The following is a 21,441-nucleotide window of genomic DNA, read 5'->3' as shown; positions in this document are numbered from 1 at the left end:
ACAGAAATTCCTGTGTATGAGCCCGGTTACTGTAACCATGCTACATGTTGTTCCCTAGTGCCAGGGAAGAAACATTATGGTGACAACCTTCTAAATGACAAGTTAAAAGCAATCTTAAAATAACCAGCGTGTGGTTGAAAAAACAGAGCTTAGATTGGTATGCCCCGCCCCTTCATTTTGTGATTGGTTCCTGTATAAACCACAATGTCTTGCTTCTTGTGTCTAAGGTAGATTATACATGCTTGCTTATCTGGAACAAAAATGTGTTCGCATTCTGGCTTTGGTTTCTCAGCTAATATACTTTGTATATTGTATCTATGCTAGTTTGTTAATTACCTGCCACCATAGCCTCTAGGTATCTGTAACACCTCAAAGGATCTTGAAGCCCTTAGAGATCTAAGTGAATTAAGCCTGTCTGTGTGTTTGGCATTGTCAGCATTTTACAGCCAGGAAAAGTGAGGTAAGGAAACTTCCTGAGCTCAGGTGGGCCTTCAGGGGTTGACTGCATCAGATGCAAGGCTTTGAGATGGGCCTAGCCTCTGCCTTCTAAAAAAGGCAGCCAGAGCGAACACAGAGAGCAGCAAACAAAGCAGCAGCCAACATGGGAGTTTGCCTGGGAATTCACCCTGGGAGACCCCCATAGTGTTTTGTGCTCTCTTCCTTGAAGACCATTTTTTTTCTCTCTCCTGCCCTTCAAGGAGGCATTTAATAACATCTGAGGAATCTCTCAGAAGGAAAGCAGGTATCGATAGTGATAGATCTGCTATTGTTACCTGTACAGCATGTGCCATGTTTGTCTTCCTCCCAGAAGAAAGAAGGGATTTCATCTGCATGAAGTGCAAACTGGTCGCCATTTTGGAAGAAAAAATTAGAGGACTTGAGGCCCAAGTATCGACCCTACGTTCCATCAGAGAGCATGAAGATTTCCTCAACAGAAGGCAACGTTTAATCCTGTAGGCACAAGAGGCTGAAGAACCAGTCAGGGCAGTACAGGACAAGAAAGAGGACTGGCAGCATGTAACCCCTAGAAGAAGAAGAAGGCCAGCTCAGGTATCCCCCATTCCTGTAGAGTTAAGTAACCACTTTCAAGCTCTCTCCACGGGTACTGCGATGGAGAATGCTTTGGCAGGGACCTCTCAGGGAAGAAATCAGAAGGGAACACCATATACTGGAAGGAATGGGATGCGTAGTCCTAGGGATGGGGGTTCCACAACCACCACCCCCAAAAGATGGAGATAGGTGGTTATGGTCAGGGACTCCTTCCTAAAAGGGACTGTGTCATCCATCTGCCATCCAGACCTGCAATCTCAAGAAGTGTGTTGCTTACCGAGAGCTCGCATTCAGGATGTGACCAAGTGTCTTCCAAAACTGATCTAACCTTCAGATCACTACCCCTTCTTGCTTCTCCATGTAGGAACTAACGATACAGCCAAGAATGACCTTGAGCGGGTCACTGCAGATTATGTAACACTGGGAAGAAGGATAAAGGAATTTGAAACGCAAGTGGTGGTGTTGTCCATCCTTTCAGTTGAAGGAAAAGGTCCGGGTAGGGATCGTCAAATTGAGGAAGTAAATGTGTGGTTGCGCAGGTGGTGTCACAGAGAGGGCTTTGGTCTCTTTTACCATGGGACTCTGTTCCAGGCACAAGGATTGTTAGGAAGAGATAGGATCCACCTAACCAAGAGAGGAAAGAGCATCTTTGCGGGCAGTCTTGCAAACTTAGTGAGGAAGGCTTTAAACTAGGTTCATTGGGGGACGATGACCAAAGCCCTGAGGTAAGAAGGAAAGTCGGATACTGAGAAGAAATACAAGGAGGCACGAGCAACAAAGGAGGACCTCTGACTCAAATGGAGAAGGTAAGGCAATCTACTGGTTATCTAAGGTGTTTGTCCACAAATGCAAGAAGCCTGGGAAACAAACAGGAAGAATTAGAAGCCCTGGCCCAGTCAAAGAACTATGATTTGATTGGAATAACAGAGACTTGGTGGGATGACTCACATGACTGGAGCACTGTCATGGAAGGGTATAAACTCTTCATGAAGAACAAACAGGGGAGAAAAGGAGGAGGAGTTGCATTGTATGTAAGAGAGCAGTATGTTTGTTCAGAGCTCCAGTATATAGAGGGAGAAAAGCCTGTTGAGAGTCTATGGGTTAAGTTTAGCGGTGGAAGCAACAGGGGTGATGTTGTGGTTGGTGTCTGCTATAGACTGCCGGAACAGGTGGATGAGGTAGACGAGGCTTTCTTTAGAAAACTGAAAGAAGCTTCCAGATCACAGGTCCTGGTTCTCATGGGGGACTTTAATCACCCTGACATCTGTTGAGAGACCAATACAGCAGTACAGACAATCCAGGAAGTTTTTGGAGAATGTTGGAGATACCTTCTTGGTACACGTGCTGAAGGATCTGACCAGGGGCCATGCGCAGTTTGACCTGCTGCTCACAAACAGGGAGGAACTAGTAGGGGAAGTAAAGGTGTGTGACAACCTGGGAAGCAGTGATCATGAGATGGTAGATTTCGGGATCCTGAAGAAAGGAGAGTAGCAAAATACATACTCTGAACTTCAGAAAAGCAGATTTTGACTCCCTCAGAGAACTGATGGGCAGGATTCCCTGGGATGCTTACCTGAAGAGGAAAGGAGTCCAGGAGAGCTGGCAGTATTTTAAAGAAGCCTTATTGAAGTCACAAGAAGAAACCATCCCAATGCACAGCAAGAAAAGCAAATATGGTAGACGACCAAATTGGCTTACTGGGGAAATCCTTGGTGAGCTTAAACACAAAAAGGAAGCTTACAAGAAGTGGAAATTTGGACAGATGACTAGGGAGGAGTATAAAAAAGCATGTAAAAGAAGCAGTGAGGGTCAAAAAGGCATCTTTTAAGAAGTGGAAGTCCAATCCTAGTGAGATAAATAGAAAGGAACATAAACACTGTGAAATCAAGTGTAAAAATGTAATAAGAAAAGCAAAAAAAAAGATTTTGAGGAACAGCTAGCCAAAAACTCTCAAAGAAATAACAAAATGTTTTTTAAGTACATTAGAAGCAGGAAGCCTGCTAAAAAACCTGTGGGTCCCCTAGACGATTGAAATATAAAAGGAACAAACAAGGACGATAAAGCCATTGCGGATAAACTAAATGATTTCTTTGCTTCAGTCTTCATGGCTGAGGATGTTAGAGAGATTCCCAAATCTGCACCGTCCTTTGTGGGTGATGAATCTGAGGAACTGTCCCGGATTGAAGTGTCATTAGACGAGGTTTTGGAACAAATAGAAAAACTTAATGTTAACAAATCTCCGGGACCAGATGGCATTCATCCAAGGGTTCTAAAAGAACTCAAATGGGAAATTGCTAAACTATTATCTGTGGTTTGTAACCTATCCTTTAAATCGGCTTCCGTACCTAATGACTGGAAGGTAGCTAGCCAACGTGACACCAATATTTAAAAAGGGCTCTCGAGGCGATCCTGGCAATTACAGAAAAGTAAGTCTAACTTCAGTACCGGGCAAATTAGTTGAAACAATAGTAAAGAATAAAATTGTGAGGCATGTAGAAGAACATAATTTGTTGGACAAAAGTCAACATGGTTTCTGTAAAGGGAAATCATGTCTTACTAATCTATTAGAGTTCTTTGAAGGGGTTAACAAACATGCAGACAAGGGGGAATCCAGTAGATATAGTATACTTAGATTTTCAGACAACCTTTGACAAGGTTCCTCTCCATGGCCAAGGGATAAGAGGGAAGGTCCTTTCTTGGATTGAGAACTGGTTAAAAGACAGGAAACAAAGGCTAGGCATAAATGGTAAATTTTCAGAATGGAGAGGGGTAACTAGTGGTATCCCCCAAGGGTCAGTCCTGGGTCCAATCCTTTTCAACATATTCATAAATGATCTGGAGAAAGGGGTAAGCAGTGAGGTGGTAAAGTTTGCGGATGATACCAAACTGTTTAGGATAGTCAAGACAGAAGCAGACTATGAGGGACTCCAAAAAGATCTCACCAAACTGAGTGATTGGGCAACAAAATGGCAAATGAAATTTAATGTGGGTAAGTGTAAAGTAATGCACATCGGGAAAAATAACCCCAACTATACGTACAGTATGATGGGGGCTAATTTGGCTATGACAAATCAGGAAAGAGATCTTGAAGTTATCGTGGATAGTTCTCTGAAAACTTCCACACAGTGTACAGCGGTGGTCAACAAGGCAAATAGGATGCTAGGAATTATTAACAAAGGGATAGAAAATAAGACACAGAATATCTTACTGTCCCTGTATAAAACTATGGTATGCCCACATCTTGAATACTGTGTACAGATGTGGTCTCCTCACCTCAAAAAAAGATATCTTGGCCTTGGAAAGGGTTCAGAAAAGGGCAACTAAAATGATTAGGGATTTGGAAGGGTCCCATATGAGGAGAGGTTAAAGCGACTGGGACTTTTCAGTTTAGAAAAGAGGAGACTGAGGGGGGATATTATAGAGGTATATAAAATCATGAGTAGTATGGAGAGGGCGGATAAAGAAAAGTTATTTATTAGTTCCCATAATAGAAGAACTAGAGGACACCAAATGAAATTAATGGGTAGCAGGTTTAAAACTAATAAAAGAAAGTTCTTCTTCACACAGCGTGTAGTCAACCTGTGGAACTCCTTGCCAGAGGAGGCTGTTAAGGCTAGGACTATAACAGAGTTTAAAGAGAAGCTAGATAATTTCATGGAGGTTAGGTCCATAAAAGGCTATTAGCCACGGGATAGAAATGGTGTCCCTGGCCTCTGTTCGTCAGAGGCTGGAGAAGGATGGCAGGAGACAAATTGCTTGATCATTGTCTTCGGTCCACCCTCTCTGGGGCACCTGGTGCTGGCCACTGTCAGCAGACAGGCTTCTGGGCTAGATGGACCTTTGGTCTGACCCAGTACGGCCATTCTTATGTTCTTATGTTTTTATAAATATATTGCTCGAGAATGCAGGGGAGTTATCAGGAAGGCGAAAGCGTAATTGGAATTGCAGCTAGGATGTGAAGGGTAACAAGAAAGGTTTCTACAGGTATGTTAGCAATAAGAGGGTCATCAGAAAGGGTGTGGAGACCTTACTGGATGAAGGAGGTAACCTAGTGACAGATGATGTGGGAAAAGCTGAAGTACAGGCAGTCCCCGGGTTACGTACAAGATAGGGACTGTAGGTTTGTTCTTAAGTTGAATTTGTATGTAAGTCGGAACTGGTACATATTGTAGGGGAAACTGTAGCCAAACATTTTTTTTAGTTTTGGATAGCATAGGGAAAGGTTAACTCCCCTCTAATGTTTGTTTTGCTGTCTGTTCCCCTGTTCAGAAGATTTCACATCTATTTCTGTCCCTGTGACAAACTCAGGACTAAAGGAGTAACTCATCAAATACCAAACAGCTCTGCACCATGCTTTGAGCTAATAGCTTTATTTCCACACACCACCCAGGGTTCTAGGAGGAGGGTCCTTTTTTTGCTAACACAATGAGGCCAGCACTTTGTTTGTTTTGGTGGAGTCTTTGTTTGCCCAGGGAGCCCAGCATGTATAGGGGGAGGAGGGGCGGAGAGGCTGCTTTTGTCTGCTGTTCGGCAGCCTGTTGCTCAGGGGAGGGGGCAGCCTGTTGCTGGCAGGGGGGGAGGGGGAAGGCGTGCAGGATGCGAGGCCGCGGGGGGGGGGGGGCAGCGGGCCTGGGGAGGCACTTTTCCTCTGCCCCGCAGCTCTGCGGGATCCCTGTCCCTGTGGCCAGCTGCTGCAGGCAGAGGCCAGTTGGAGCCGGCCGAAGAGGAGGAGGAGGTGGATTCTAGGACCCAGGTGAGCGAGCCCCGGGGACTCTGCTGCGCTCCGGAAGCCGGGCATGTATAGAGGGGAGGAGGGGCAGAGAGGCTGCTTTTGTCTGTTCAGCAGCCTGTTGCTCAGGGGAGGGGGCAGCCTGTTGCTGGCAGGGGGGTGGGGGGGGGCAGCGGGCGTGGGGAGGCACTTTTCCTCTGCCCGGCAGCTCTGCGGGACCCCAGTCGGAGCCGGCCCGAGGAGGAGGAGGATCCTAGGACCCAGGTGAGCGAGCCCCGGGAATGCTGCTGCGCATGTGCGGGAGTTGCCTCACCCCGTTCGTATCTAGGGATCTGACGTAAGTCGGATCCACGTAAGTCGGGGACTGCCTGTACTCAATGCTTTCTTTGCCTCTGTCTTCACGGACAAGGTCAGCTCCCAGACTAACGCACTAGACAATGCAGTAGGGGAAGGACGTGGACAGCCCTTGGTGGGGAAAGAACAAGTTAGGAACTATTTAGAAAAGCTAGACATACACAAATTCATAGGTCCAGATTTAATGCATCAAAGGGTATTGAGGGAGTTGGCAAATGTCATTGCGGAGGCTTTGGCCATTATCTTTGAAAACTCGTGGAGATCGGGAGAGATCTCGGATGACTGGAAAAAGGCAAAGGTAGTGCCCATCTTTAAAAAAGGGAACAAGGACAACTCAGGGAACTACAGACCAGTCAGCCTTACCTCAGTCCCCGGAAAAATCATGGAGGGGATCCTCAAGGAATCCATTTTGAGGCACTTAGAAGAAAGGAAAGTGATCAGGAATAGTCAACATGGATTCACAAGGGCAAGTCGTCCCTGACCAATCTGATTAGCTTCTATGATGAGGTAACTGGCTTTGTGGATATGGGCAAGTCAGTGTGATATACCTTGACTTTAGCAAAGCTTTTGATACGGTCTCCCACAATATTCTTGCCAGCAAGTTAAGGGAATATGGATTGGATAAATGGACTGTAAGATGGATAGAAAGCTGGCTAGACTGTCGGGCCCAATGGGTAGTGATCAATGGCTCGATGTCGGGTTGGCGGTCGGTTTCTAGTGGAGTACCCCAAGGATCTGTTCTAGGACTGGTTTTGTTCAACATCTTTATTAATGACCTAGATGAGGGGATGGATTGCACCATCAGCAAATTTGTGGATGACCCTAAGCTAGGGGGAGAGGTAGATATGCTGGAGGGCAGGGATAGGGTCCAGAGTGACCTCGACAAATTGTAGGATTGGGCCAAAAGAAATCTGATAAGGTTCAACAAGGACAAATGTAGAGTCCTGCAGTTGGGACCAAAGAATTCCAGGCTGGGGACCAACTGGATAAGTAGCAGTTCTGCAGTAAAGGACCTCGTGATTACAGTGGATGAGAAGTTGGATATGAGTCAACAGTGTGCCCTTGTAGCCAAGAAGGCTAATGGCATATTAGGGTGCATTAGAAGGAGCATTGCCAGCAGATCTAGAGAAGTGATTATTCCCCTTTATTCGGCTCTGGTGAGACCACATCTGGAGTATTGTGTCCATTTCAGGGCCTCCCACTATAGAAAGGATGTGGACGCATTGGAGAGGGTTCAACGGAGGGCGACCAAAATGATTAGGAGGCTGGAGCGCATGACCTATGAGTAGAGACTGAGGGATTTGGGTTTGTTTAGTCTGCAGAAGAGAAGAGTGAGGGGGGATTTGATAGCAACCTTCAGTTTCCTGAAGGGAGGTTCCAAAGTGGATGGAGAGAAGCTGATCACAGTAGTGACGGATGGCAGAACAAGGAGCAGCGGTCTCAAGTCACAGTGGGAGAGGTCTAGGTTGGACGTTAGGAAAAACTATTTCACTAGGAGGGTGGTAAAATACTGGAATGGGTTACCTGGGGAGATGATGGAATCTCCATCTCTAGAGGTTTTTAAGTCTCAGCTTAACAAAGCCCTGGCTGGGTTGATTTAGTTGGGATTGGTCCTGCCTTGGGCAGGGGGCTGGACTGGATGACCTCCTGAGGTCTCTTCCAGCTCTCTGATTCTATGGGTACATCTACACTTCCTCCCTAGTTCGAACTAGGGATGCAAATGTAACCGACCGAAATTGCTAATGAAGTGGGGATTTAAATATCCCACGCTTCGTTAGCATAATCTCGCCTGCGCGCTCTTATGCTCGCCAGCTGATTTGAACCAGGAAGTACGCTCCGGGACACGTTAGTTCGAATCAAACCCTTTGGTTCGAACTAATGTTACTCCTCAAAAAAATGATGGCAAAAAAATGAGGAGTAACGTTAGTTCAAACCCAGGGGTTTGATTCCAACTAACATGTCCCGGAGCGCACTTCCTGGTTCAAATCAGCTGGCGAGCGGAACAGCGTGCGGGCAAGATTATGCTAACGAAATGCGGGATATTTAAATCCCTGCTTCATTAGCAATTTCGGTCGGCTTCATTTGCATCCCTAGTTCGAACTAGGGAGCAAGCGTAGACGTACCCTTAGAAAGGTTTTCCTAAAGCCATAGGATGACCTTTATCGCGAGCCAGCAAAATAGGACTGTATAAGGCATCTTGAATTAGGAACCCAGGAGCTTTCATTCTTATTGGCAGAAGGCGTCTAGGGATGCAAAACGTGAGTCAGCTCTTGGGAACACAACCATGAGAGAGAGCATGTGAGCTCTGGGGTTAGGACAGGGCTCTCTGCGCATTTTGCTGACAGCCTCTTTCTGAGGAAGACACCAAAACTATCAGGACTATTGAAGGCATCTGGACATATCATTAGAATTCTGCATGACCCTGTGGTGGTTATTCTGTCCCCATTGTTCACAATCTCTAAATAAGAAAACTGGGAAATAGTCTTCATTGCTTTCCATTGGCTAGTCAGAGCCATTTCCTATGCATTGCTCTTCATTCTTTAATATCGTGAACTTAAAAAGGGTCCCAGAGTGGTTCTACTTTGGTCTCAGGACCATTTCAGTCCCTCCTTTTACTCTAGTTGCTTACCTCTGTTTTGTCACCCTTATGAGGCCAACGGACAAGGATGGCATATCTCCCCTGTGCCCACATGTAACTGGGATATAGAGGGAGACAGAGATCTCTCCTTTGTCTGCTTCTTTCCTGTGGGTATTGAGAGAGAGCCTGGAACTGCGGAATAGTAATAGAAATGTAGTCGTGTTAGTCTGGTGTAGCTGAAGCAAAATGCAGGACTATGTAGCACTTTAAAGACTAACAAGATGGTTTATTAGATGATGAGCTTTCGTGGGCCAGACCCACTTCCTCAGATCAAATAGTGGAAGAAAATAGTCACAACCATATATACCAAAGGATACAATTAAAAAAAATGAACACATATGAAAAGGACAAATCACATTTCAGAACAGAAGTGGGATGCGGCGGGGGGGGGGGAGGAAGGTAAATGTCTGTGAGTTAATGATATTAGAGGTGGGGAAAGGTAGATGTCTGTGAGCTAATGGTATTAGAGGTGATAATTGGGGAAGCTATCTTTGTAATGGGTAAAGTAGTTGGTGTCTTTGTTCAATCCCCCCCCCAGAGAGTGTCGAATTTTAGCATGAATGACAGTTCAGAGGATTCCCTTTCAAGTGCAGATGTAAAAGGTCTTCATAGCAGAATGCAGGTAGTTAAGTCGTTGAGACAGTGTCCTTTCTGGTTGAAATGGCAAGAAACTGTTTTTTCTTTGTTTTTTCTTGGAACTGCGGAGTAGCTCTAGTATATGTAAGGTCTGCTGATCAGCTCCATCCACGTACCACCTGCAGTGACGTGTACTAAATGTTAGTCAGACATGATACATTTTGCTACCTCTGGGTCATTTGCGTTTTCTTCATTATTTTATTCTGTGGTTTCATGTTCTGAAAAGATACTATAAATTATAGACAGTTAAAATGTTGTGTTGCACCCATGGTGCACTCTTGTTAATACATGCACACACAACACTACTTTTTATAGCACTGGAGATTTTACTGCTAGTTCTGTGGTGAGTGAGATGCATGCACCAGAAGTATAGGTACCACAATCAGGCCTTTGCAGCTCAGCTCAGCAAACATAAATCCACACAGCATATAAATACAGGGGGAGTTGAGACAGGAGAGGCCAAATCTTTTATGTAAATTTGCACAGCTTCTTTGATTTCAGTAGAGCTGTGTCGATTTATCCCAGCTGGGAATCTGACTTTTGAACATTTTCTACTTTGAATATTTTCTCTTCTTTATAGAAAAGTTATTGGTAGGACTGAAGGAGTAAATAATACATATCCTGTAAAAGCGGTCGAGAGACATACTATGAAACATACAACCCATTTGTTTGTTAACACCTTCTTGACACTAGCATTTGTGGTTAAGACGAGATCTTTGAAGGCCACATCTGCCCTACCATTATAACTTCTTTTTAACCAGTTTATGACACTTTTTCCTTTCCTGATTACAGCCATCATGACTGACTTGTGCCCACACAGCAGCTTTATTCAAAGCCTGACCATATATCTCCATCCACAGCACTCTCCAGCTTTGTTGGTATCACTGTTTTCTCACTGCATTCCGGAAAAATCTGAGCAGTGATCTCATAGGCTATGGCTACACTATGAGTTTTGCCGCACGAGCCAATGCAAATGAAGCGTGGATTAGCATTTTCTCATGGTTCATTTGCATACTCAGTTTCATTCTGTTTTTGCGCTAGGGGTTTTTGCGCAAAAACAGGCAGTGTGGCCATGGCCATTTTGCACAAAACCCCCTTTTTCCACAAGATCTTTATGCCTCACGCTGCCTGTTTTTGCACAAAAGCCCCTAGCACAAAAATAGAATGAAAGAGAGTATGCAAATGAAGCACGAGAAAATGCTAATCCACGCTTCATTTGCACTGGCTCTTGCAGCAAAACTCATAGGCTAAGTCTAGATTGGCATGATTTTCCAGAAATGCTTTTAACAGAAAAGTTTTCCATTAAAAGCATTTTCGGAACAGAGCACGGATGCTTTTCCGCAAAATCACTTTTTGCTGAAAAGCGTCCGTGCCAATCTAGACGCGCTTTTCTGCAAAAAAGCCCCGATCACCATTTTCGCGATCAGGGCTTTTTTGCGGAAAACAAATCTGAGCTGTCTACACTGGCCCTTTTGCGCAAAATCTTTGCGCAAAAGAACGGGAGCAGCATAGTATTTCTGCAAGAAGCACTGATTTCTTACAGTAAGAAGTCAGTACTTTTGCAGAAATTCAAGCGGCCAGTGTAGACAGCTGGCAAGTTTTTCTGGAAAAGCAGCTGATTTTCCAGAAAAACTGGCCAGTCTAGACACAGCCCCTGTGTAGCTGTAGCCATAGGGAACAGAGTCCCCTCAGTACATGCACGAAGTGGGGCATTGGTAGCATGTAGGGAAGTGCATTCTGGGGTGCACAGAGAGTTAGGAGGAGAGACTAGATGCTTATATGGGTTACAAGGCTCTCTAGAGTTACAAGAGTTAATGCTAAAAGAGTATTGAAAGTGATTTAAAACCTCATGCTTCAGGATATAGGTTAGGAGATGACCTTCCTGGAGGCAGATTATCCCTTATCTGCCTACATAGGGTTTATTGGGCCTTCCTGTGGATCCTCACTGCTGTTGGAAACAGGATACTCAACTAAGTGGACCCATGAGTTTAATACTGTCTGTTGAGACCAATATCTTTGTGTAAGAAGTGGAACCAAACTGGCTACAACGAAACTGTTATAGGGTGGTAGGTGCTGTTATGTGTGTCAGAATCAGGTCTTTTATAGGTTTTTTGGGGGGGAGGAAGGTTGTTAGAGAGAGTTGGTATTTGTTTGAAGACTGGTTAATATTCTGCTGTGACCACAGAAATATCACTCTGCCTCTGAAGGCAGACAGGAATTCAGAGGGATAAAGAAAAGGGAAAACTCAGACCAAAAAAAATCAAGTGAAATCACAATGGGAAGATTGAGTATGAGCATTTAAACAAATTACATTTTAATATAAAAAGCTAGGTTAAGTCACAACAAATCACAGCTGTTCTGTTAGCATCTTTAAAACAAAGCTCTTAAATATCTTTGCTGCTTATAGCCAGCCCTTCTGGGAGAGTGACTTGGCTAGAACTTTCCTTCGCTATAACCCTGAGTTCAAACCCAGTCTTAGATCACCCATGAAAGAGTTTGATGAGCTCCTCCTCAAATCTTTATCTGTGCCTATGATAAAACTACTGCAGAGTTACACCCAGTTACCAGTTTTTGATCAGGAATCGCAGGAGTGCTACAATGTCAGGCGTGAGATGCACTGGGTGTGTTGGGAAGCTTGCCTGGAATCTGCTTGTACTACACTAGTCTCATGTGGCTGTTACACAAGCCCTTCACTTTCATGCCAGTAACAAAGCTGCAAATAGTTAACCGAGAGCCCTCTATGCGGTTTTTATAATGGATACATGCTTGTTGCTTCTGCATTCTGGGAAGCAGTGCAAGTTTTTGAGCCTTCCTCTTCAGTGGTTTGCCATTGCTTCATGAAGCCTTGGTGCTTAACATGTCTGATGTTCTTCATGATTTTCTGAACGTTCTTTCTGAACTTGGCCCCAATAAAGAAATACAGAATAGGGTTGAGACAGCCATGGAGATAAGCAATTGCTTCTGTTATGACTACCGCAGCATCATAATTGTAGTCCAGGTAGAATTCTAAGTATATATTGCGTAAGAGTATCAGGAAGTTATAGGGTAACTGGGTAAGAATGAACACCACTACTACAGAAAATATTATTTTTAAGGATTTGTGCTTTTGGAAACTCCTGGCATGTAGTAAAGTTTTGATAATGATCGAGTAGCAGATAATCATTGTTAGCAGAGGGATAAGGAATCCAAGAGTCATTTGAAGTACTTTAAGAACCAATTCTACGAGACGGGATGGGTACGTTGCATGACAAATTGACTTATCATATGTGGATTGTGTACTATATATAAATTGTGGTATTGCAAATACTACTGACATCACCCAAACTAAAATGCAGATAACTTTCCCCCACACCATTCTTTTGGCTTGATTCACATGGGCTTTGGTGGCTTGGACAATAGCGATAAACCTCTCAATAGTTATACAAGTGAGGGTTAGCATTGATGTATACAGATTCAAAGTGTACAGGCCCCGTATAATTTTACACGTCACAGAGCCAAAAATCCACTCGTGAGCAGCAGAATATGCCCAGAATGGCAAGGTAGAAAGAAAAAGCAAGTCAGCTGTAGCCAAGCTCACTAAAAATACATCTGTCAGTGTCTTCAGTTTTTCACAGAAAATGTATATGATAATGACCAAAGCATTTCCTATCAGCCCAAAGACAAAAGCTAATGCATACATACAGGGCAGAAAAATTTTGCTGGCCCTGAGAAAATCATCACTCTCACTATAATCGTTGCACGTGAGGTTAAGCTCGGGGTAATAACAATCCAGATCCTCCATGTCGTCTTCTTTTTAAAGTCTACCTGTAATCACACACATCCAAAATTATTTTCTCAACAAGTAAAACAATTATTATAAACTCGCCAGCAGACAGGCACAATGCTGATAAGCTGTAATATAACAGTGAAGAGATAATTGTTGTGGTAAAAACCAGTACATATTTATTTGTCTGATAGAAACCACATTATCGCTATGGTGTGGTGTAATCTGAACACTGCTTCAGACAGAACAGCTAGTAAAGCTGTATGTTCTGAAAGCCAAGACATTGTTTTTAGGTTGACTTACTGGGACTGAGAGATTTATCATTTCAAATGCTTCAGATTTCAGAGTTGTGGTGATCAGGGACTTGGTGTAGGCCCATCTTTAAAACTAGATTTTCCATCCTACTCAGTTTGATGGTGACATACCTTGGCACAAGCATGGCAATCTCTGTCCCTCACATCCCCACCCCCTCCAACACTGATTGTCACAGTGGACTATACTTCCTTAAATTCAGGGAACAAAAGCCCCTCCCAGCTGCCACTGAGCTTTGATTGGAGACAACTCCTCCTTATCCCGATTTTCATGTGTCATTTGCAAAAATATCCACTGATTTCATATAAATATCCATTTGTTCATCAAATCCCACCCACACCTAGTCCATGCTCTAGATATAACTTCCTGCAGAACAGGTTAGATTGTAAGTTCTACAAGGACGTGGCATGTTGTGCCACTACCAGAACACAAATAAATATATTTTTTAAAACCCAATAAATACATAAATAAACAACCCAAATAAACATGGCTGTTGCTTTTCATGGGCTCATATGATTCTTTATGAATATTCAGGGGTATGCAAATTCTGATAGATATTTTCACCTCAGACCTGTGTGATTCATTGTTTGCCATTTGGTTTTTCCCATACTCAAATGTTTTAGGCATCCACTTAAAAAGCAGAAACAATACTATGTGACTTTGGTAACCCATCACACACCATGCACAGTATCTCTATCCATGAAATGAGATCCTATTTGGCGTGATTAAGAAGAAAAGAATCTGGCCCCCATTGAGAGTATTAGTGTGAATTTAGCTCCTTTCTCTGTTCGTGAAACTGTTTTGATTGATTTTCTATAAATATGTTCATTATTTGTCAGTGCACACTGGGAAGTTTGGCCAAACAATTTTCAGCCTGTGATATTTGTAAACAACTCAAGTAAATTATTCCTGTCAGGTGATTGTCATGTATGTCACCTAATATTGTTTCTTCTTCTTGAGTGGATAACTAAAACTTTTTCAACTCAATTGTAAATCCTTTTGAAACATAAATGGCAGTTTTCAAGAAGATTTTACTCATGCAGCAAGATATTTTTAACATAAATGAGTTTGGCAGAATTCAACCCCGAATGATTTGATCTCATGGATTAGTTTATAGCCATCTCTTATTTAAATAATAACATATAAGGCATAAGATGGTGTTATCCATAAGTCTGGGATGTATGTTGAGGCCGGTAGGCAAAGTTAAAGAGGCCTTCTGCCATCAGAGAAGTGTGGGGAATTTCTGACACTTCTTGTATGGCTTTCACCCAATAGTGTCTGTTATCTTTTCAAATTATTAAATTTTAAAAACAAAATAATAATCCTCCTCATAATAGAATTGTTGCATATCTCAATATATTAGGTCAGTGGGGAGGGAGGAAAGAGGCAGCAAAATAAAATCATGTCCAACAAAACTAAAACAAGATATATTGAAATAAACTGTTAAGCCTTATTTTACATACTGTTCCAGGCCCATAACACTGAGCAGATGATGTTTCAGTAGCCTCTCGGGGAAGAAAGCTTTTTTGTTTTTTTTTTCCTGAGAGCTGAAACAAAATAATTTTTACATAGTGGATTATATAATGGGACAATATAGCCCTTTTGTAGGTAGCCATATTAAAATATTACAGCATCCTAATGTATCGAAGAAAAGTGTTGCATTTTTCAACTGAATTGTTTCTCCTTTTAAAGGCTTGGAAGCATTATTTTTAAGTTAAAGAATTTCTTCCTATACATGCCATAAGGTAGAACATTGATCCTCTTTAAAGCCTAAAATATTTAATGTCTAAAAACTCTTTTCTGCAACTAAGTTGTGTGTGTTCTCATTTTTGGTAACTTACTGTTAGAAGAAAAGTTAAAGTGAATTTTGAATCACACACACATGTGTGTTTCAAAAGCTAGTCTCAATTATATAGTAATAGTATGAATTAGTGCATAATTTCTCATGTACACCTGGCAGATTTTGGCTCTCATTATTCTTGCATCCCTCCATGTGTTGGATTCTCACTAGAGTTGCCAGATGGTTTCTGAAAAAATACCAAAAAAAGGACCCTGAGAGCTGTTAAGAAAAAATAAAAATTAAAAAAAAAAAAAAAAAACCAGCGTGGCACCTTTAAGAAACGCTTTTGAGGCCTTTTGGCCCTAACAGGCTGCCAGCACCTGCCCGTCATCTTGCTTCCCTGCGTCAGGCCAGACAGCTTCCCTGTGGAACTTGGTAAGCACCCGATATTTTCACCTCCTGTCTGGGAAAAAAAAATCAGAAAATACTGGACATTTTAGGTGTCCAGTATTTTCTGAATTTTTTTACTGGACAGGAGGCAAAAATATCGGACTGTCTGGTTCAATACCAGATACCTGGCAAACCTAATTCTCACTGACATCAGTAATCTGCACATACAGAATGTTGGAAAAGAGATTTTAAGTTGATCTTAGAATTCCATCTGGACCTTAGAATGGGCCATAAATTGAGGCATTTCCTTGTTTAGTTAGTTTTACTGGGAAGTATTATTCTTTATATAAATTGGATGATTAAAATCATTAATCAGATAAGAAATGATTAACTGAGGTCCTCAATGGTGACCTTTACATTTTTTTAAAAATTGCTGATTTTGATTTTTTTTTATAATGTCAAAAGACCCAAAAATTGTGGGTCCCCTCCCCCCCACCACCTCTTTCTCATTCTCTTAAAAGAATAGGGGGGGACTCTTTTCTTTGTTTGTTTTTACCCACAGAAAACCCACACTCAAATGACTGGCAACCACAAAAAAGAGCCCATGTACATGAGAATAGGGTGATTTAACAAAACCAAACATTCATCTTTGCTTGAGATCAAAACCACTTTTTGCAAATAATTAGTGAACTATTGAAAAGGAAAGGTGAAAACAAAAAACTACTGCTTAATCTTAAGTAAAGTATTTCCTGCCTGCTGGGGACATAATATTAAATTATTAGAGGTGGGTGTTTTAAGGGTTAATACTTCATCATCATTCCAAAAGAAAACAATTGCTGAAATATTTCAAAATGTTTCCAATCTATGCTATTGAAAAAGTGATGGGAATATATATAAACAATGAAGACTATCTGTTATTGCAATGAAAAATACTGGGCCAATCTTTGACGGCTGTAAATAGGCAGAGCTCTTCTGAAAACAGCAGAGCTATCACATTTAACACCTACTGACGATCTGGCCCATTCAACCCACTAAAACTCAGACAAGTCCGAGGTTCATTTATTTCCCCACGTAATGGAAACTTGTAGAAAGGAAAAAAGGATAAATAAAAGTTATGATTTATTCTTGATATATTTTTGCAAATATATTTGATAGAATTTTAATTACTAACTCTTATGTTGCATGTTATTTTTTTAAAAAAACAGTACTTTTCATTTAATTAAGCTATTATCCACAATGTTCATAGTCTCTAATATTGGAATTGCTACCTTTTATCAGACCATTGACCTAGCTGTACCAATTTTCAAAAAACAACAAAATAAAAGACAGAGAAACACTAAGATCTTGGTAGTAACCATCCTGGCAAGTATAAATAACAACTATTCTTGATGAAATAATGAAAGAGATATTAAGGAAGTAGTGGGGACGTATTGAACATCTTGAGGACAATAGAAATGTCCATGAGCAGTGTAAGTTTATACATGGATGTGATTATTTTGGGGACAGATTTACAAAATTACTGCATGAATCAGATGCAATATATTTGGATTTTAAAAGTCAGGAAACTTAAAACATGAATTTACATTGGCTTGGACAGGAACAAATGATGTGGACTGAAAATTATTTAAATACTATACATTTGAAGTGGTGATGAATGGCTGTGTAGTCCTGGTAGAGCAATGGAGGGATCTGCTACATATTAATTAATTAGAAAAGGGAGGAAATAATGCAGGGCCAAATCCTATCACACTGTTCTGTGCATGGACTAGACCTCTGGCCATGGGTCTCACCTCTCCTATAAAAAAAACAGTCATTTCCATTATCCCCACTTCTCACCACCATCTGGGACCCCGGAAGATCCATGAACGGGGAAGCCTCATATGTCTTTTTGATCTCTAACTCCTATTTTTCCAGTTCGCTATCCTGCCTCAGCAAAAGAAGTAAATTAAAGAGAACCATAATACTTGTGACTAGTTGTCCTGTTCTTTCCTAGCAGGGATTGAGAAACAATAAAACCATCCTGCTATTTAATAGTTCTTACCCTGAAGCAAAAAATGCTCAGTGATTTTTCTGGTCAGATATACTCTGAGCTCAGTTGGCCCTTTGGCATATAGAGATATAATTTGTACCCACTGATACCAGTGATAAATTAGCCGTGTCAAAAGTATATACTCCCTTTCATCTGACACCGTCCCAGTGATTCTAGGTCAGGAAAGCTTTAGACTGCAACTAGAGCCTTCTGGGGTGAATCGCATCAGCACATCCCACGGGGTGCCTTGGCCATACTGTCTGGTTGGTCATTCTCATCCACTTTCCAGATTGTGTGCATCACCACTAGTTCCCTAGCAAAGTGTGACTAAATTATACATCATTCAGCATGAAAAAGCAAAACCCGGCAAAACAAAAACAAAACCCCACCACCTGTTATGTGATAGATTTAAATGCATATTTTCCAATTGCCCCCATTATATACACCAGAATGATTCCAGTACCCTGTAATTTCTATAGCTATAAAATCGGTGTCTCAAGCATAGCTTTTTGAGCTATTACTGTGTCTGCTATGAACAGATGAAGGTGAAACTGTTTTACATCCTCCTCTTGTTTCTGAGCAAGCCCTAGCTGGAAAAGAGAGATGTTTAGAAGGATGTTTTGAAAAACTACTCTGTCAAGCATCTGTATCCAATACACTTGAGGTAAAATATTATTTTTTTAAAATAAGAATACATTTAAAAGGAACAACAAAGTTGAAATATTGGCCAGAGGTTTGAAAGACTCTGGCTATTCTGATAGAATTCCTATTTTAAAAATAGGGGAAACCTCTGGAAATAACTCTTTCAAACAAGTGGTTTTTAAAGAGATTTAAGCTGGCCTATATTCTGTTCTACTCTACATAGGTGTTCCTCTTCCAATTTCAAGAAAGAGAAAATAGTCACTTACTAGAAGATGGTATATGGTGGCGGAGAGTATTGTAGCCTGCATTTCAAAGGAAGTCTAAAGACGGCAGTGGCTTTATATATTTTTCATTTTTTCCCGTCTACGATGTTTCCTGTGGGTATTCAGCATGTTGTTTTTCTTATCAAAAGAAGCAATTTATGCTACTTTTCTTGATGACATCTTTTTCTCTAAGGGTACGTGTGCACAGCAACATTACTTTGAAATAACCAGTATTATTTCAAAATAACTTAGTCCACGTCTACACAGCAGCAGTTATTTTGAAATACTATCAAGCTGGAGGACTTCGTACTCCAACTCCTGTAGCCCTCATTGTATCAGGAGTAAGGGAAGTTGGAGGAAGAGTGCTCTATTTCGAAATAAGTGCTGTGTAGACGCTCCCAATTTTGAAATAAGCTACGCAACTGCTGTAGCTCAATTTGTGTAGCTTATTTCAAGTTAAACCATGCTGTGTAGATGCACCCTTAGGGTGTGTCTAAACTACATGGCTCCGTCGACAGAGCCACGTAGATTAGGCTGATCGGCAGAGGGAAATGAAGCCGCGATTTAAATAATCGCGGCTTCATTTAAATTTAAATTGCTGCCACACTCTGCCAACCAACTGATGATCAGCTGTTCGTCAGCAGATCAGGGCAGTCTGGACGAACCGCGGTCGACAAGGAAGCCTTTGTCGACCGGCGCAGGTATGCCTCGTGAAACCAGGTAGCTTGGCATGGGCGGCAATGCCTCCCCTGGGTTTTAGTGCTACCCCTCCCCTTCTACTATCTTGGTTCTGACCCTGCAGGCTCCTACAGCAGGCTGTTGCAGCTTGGTAAGAATCTTCCTAATGTGACTTCTGCATGTCAGATCGCAACATTGTATCCCGAACCTTATATGGATAATAGGGAAGCCATCCTCCATCCACTAAATGTGAGAAGAGCCTTTGCCTTTTATTTGGACATGACAGAGTTCTTTAGAACCCTCTTCCATCCCCCTTCTATTCTGAAATTTGATTTGTCCTTTTCATATGTGTTCATTTTTTTTATTTGTATCCTTTGGTATATATTGTTGTGACAATTTTCTTCCACTATTTGATCTGAGGAAGTGGGTCTGGCCCACGAAAGCTCATCACCTATTAAACCATCTTGTTAGTCTTTAAAGTGCTACACAGTCCTGTTTTTTGTTTCAGCTACTTAATCTAGGGCTTACATACTTTCCTTCTAACACTTTTCTGTAGCCATTCAGGCCTGATCCTGTCACACCACTGTACTGTCAATTGAGCACAGAGATGGGGTTATTTAAACCACTTGACTTTGATTCTACAGATATGCAAAAACCATCTAAGGCGGTTTGAACCCCTCATTAACCTTTGGCAAGCAACATCATAACCACCAAACAGTCTCATAGTATTCATAAAAATAATACAGATATCTCTCTCCTCCACAAAAGTATTGACTAACTCTCAGGACAAAAGAGACAACAATAGATTGATGAATATACATAAATCTTAGTCAGATTTCTGGTACAAATAGTTGCATTCTGAAGCTCAAATACTCTGTTCATTAATACTAAGTGTAACAGATTTAGTTCAGATTACATAAAACAGATGATGTATTTATGTGATGCTCCAGCAAAGAAACAGAAAGCAATTTTTTTAAACAATAACTGTGTGGTGGGATCTCTAGGGAAAGATCATTCAAGCTAATTTATCAATTTAGCTACCATACGCCAATTAATCTGATTCAAACCATGTCGGCAACCTGCTTGCTATCTAACAGCCGAAGAGCTCTCTCCCTCAGATCACAGATGTTTTCCTTCTCCTGAGAGGAAACACTTCTGTATTACCATTGTTGGCCCTATTTCACATATGAGCACCATGCCTCTGGGATTCCTCAGGGAATCCATCCCTGTGTGACTTTTGGTAAATCCTTTTACAAATGGAAAGCCAACTATTAACAATATAGAAACCTGTATTGTTGCATCAGGAACAGTGAGAAATTTATCACCCTGCAGTTTCAATCACTCTGTAGCTGAACCATAGAATCATAGAATAATAGGACTGGAAGGGACCTCAAGAGGTCATCGAGTCCAGCCCCCCGCCCTCAAGGCAGGACCAAGCTCCGTCTACACCATCCCTGACAGGTGTCTATCTAACCTGTTCTTAAATATCTCCAGAGAGGGAGATTCCACCACCTCCCTTGGCAATTTATTCCAATATTTGACCACCCTGACAGTTAGGAATTTTTTCCTAATGTCCAATCTAAACCTCCCCTGCTGCACTTTAAGCCCATTACTCCTTGTCCTGTCCTCAGAAACCAAGAGGAACAAATTTTCTCCTTCTTCCTTGTGACACCCTTTTAGATATTTGAAAACCGCTATCATGTCCCCCCTTAATCTTCTTTTTTCCAAACTAAACAAGCCCAGTTCATGAAGCCTGGCTTCATAGGTCATGTTCTCTAAACCTTTTATCATTCTTGTCGCTCTTCTCTGTACCCTTTCCAATTTCTCCACATCTTTCTTGAAATGTGGCGCCCAGATGATTCTAATCTGTTTCCTCCTTAACTTGCAAACCACATTTCCATAAATCACCTTTGATCTTCTATTCTAAGAAGCATTCTCAGCATAAAAAGCATGGAAATTGACTGCTCAGTGCTATCTGCTATATTGACTGTTCTCTGTATGATTTGTCTGTATGTTACTAAAGTATGATGGAATGGCTACTGAATCTCAGGCCTGCCATTGAAAATAAGACATTTGTTCCATGAAACTGTCCCATTAAGAAAAAAAATTAATGTTAAAAATTAATTGTCATAATTGCATCAATCAGTTCAGAGGATGTTTAGTTTTGCAGTCATTAA

General features: G+C 41.7%; 2 protein-coding genes across 12 annotated transcripts in view; one reads left to right on the top strand and one right to left on the bottom strand.

Annotated features, from left to right (window-relative positions):
* FYCO1 (FYVE and coiled-coil domain autophagy adaptor 1) overlaps positions 1–21,441 on the top strand; it is an 85,070-nt gene that overhangs the window by 51,623 nt on the left and 12,006 nt on the right. The window lies entirely within an intron of this gene.
* On the bottom strand, positions 10,831–18,631 carry CXCR6 (C-X-C motif chemokine receptor 6). 2 transcript variants are annotated; one of them, XM_025189691.3, is made up of 3 exons: positions 18,590–18,631; positions 14,946–15,029; positions 10,832–13,211 (listed from the first exon to the last, which is right to left on the bottom strand). In XM_025189691.3, exon 3 carries the CDS (start codon positions 13,186–13,188, stop codon positions 12,157–12,159), a length of 1,032 nt encoding a protein of 343 aa, XP_025045476.1. In that variant the 5' UTR covers positions 13,189–13,211; positions 14,946–15,029; positions 18,590–18,631; the 3' UTR covers positions 10,832–12,156. The 2 variants fall into 2 exon arrangements, with proteins under 2 accessions (XP_075778008.1, XP_025045476.1); XM_075921893.2 differs by having other exon boundaries at positions 10,831–15,029; positions 18,590–18,625.

This window comes from Pelodiscus sinensis, chromosome 2 (assembly GCF_052426305.1).
Source record: "Pelodiscus sinensis isolate ZL-2025 chromosome 2, ASM5242630v1, whole genome shotgun sequence".
Classification (NCBI taxonomy): Eukaryota; Metazoa; Chordata; order Testudines; family Trionychidae; genus Pelodiscus; species Pelodiscus sinensis.
The sequence above is the reverse complement of the archived record's forward strand: the minus strand, read 5'-3'. Positions and strand labels throughout refer to the sequence as shown.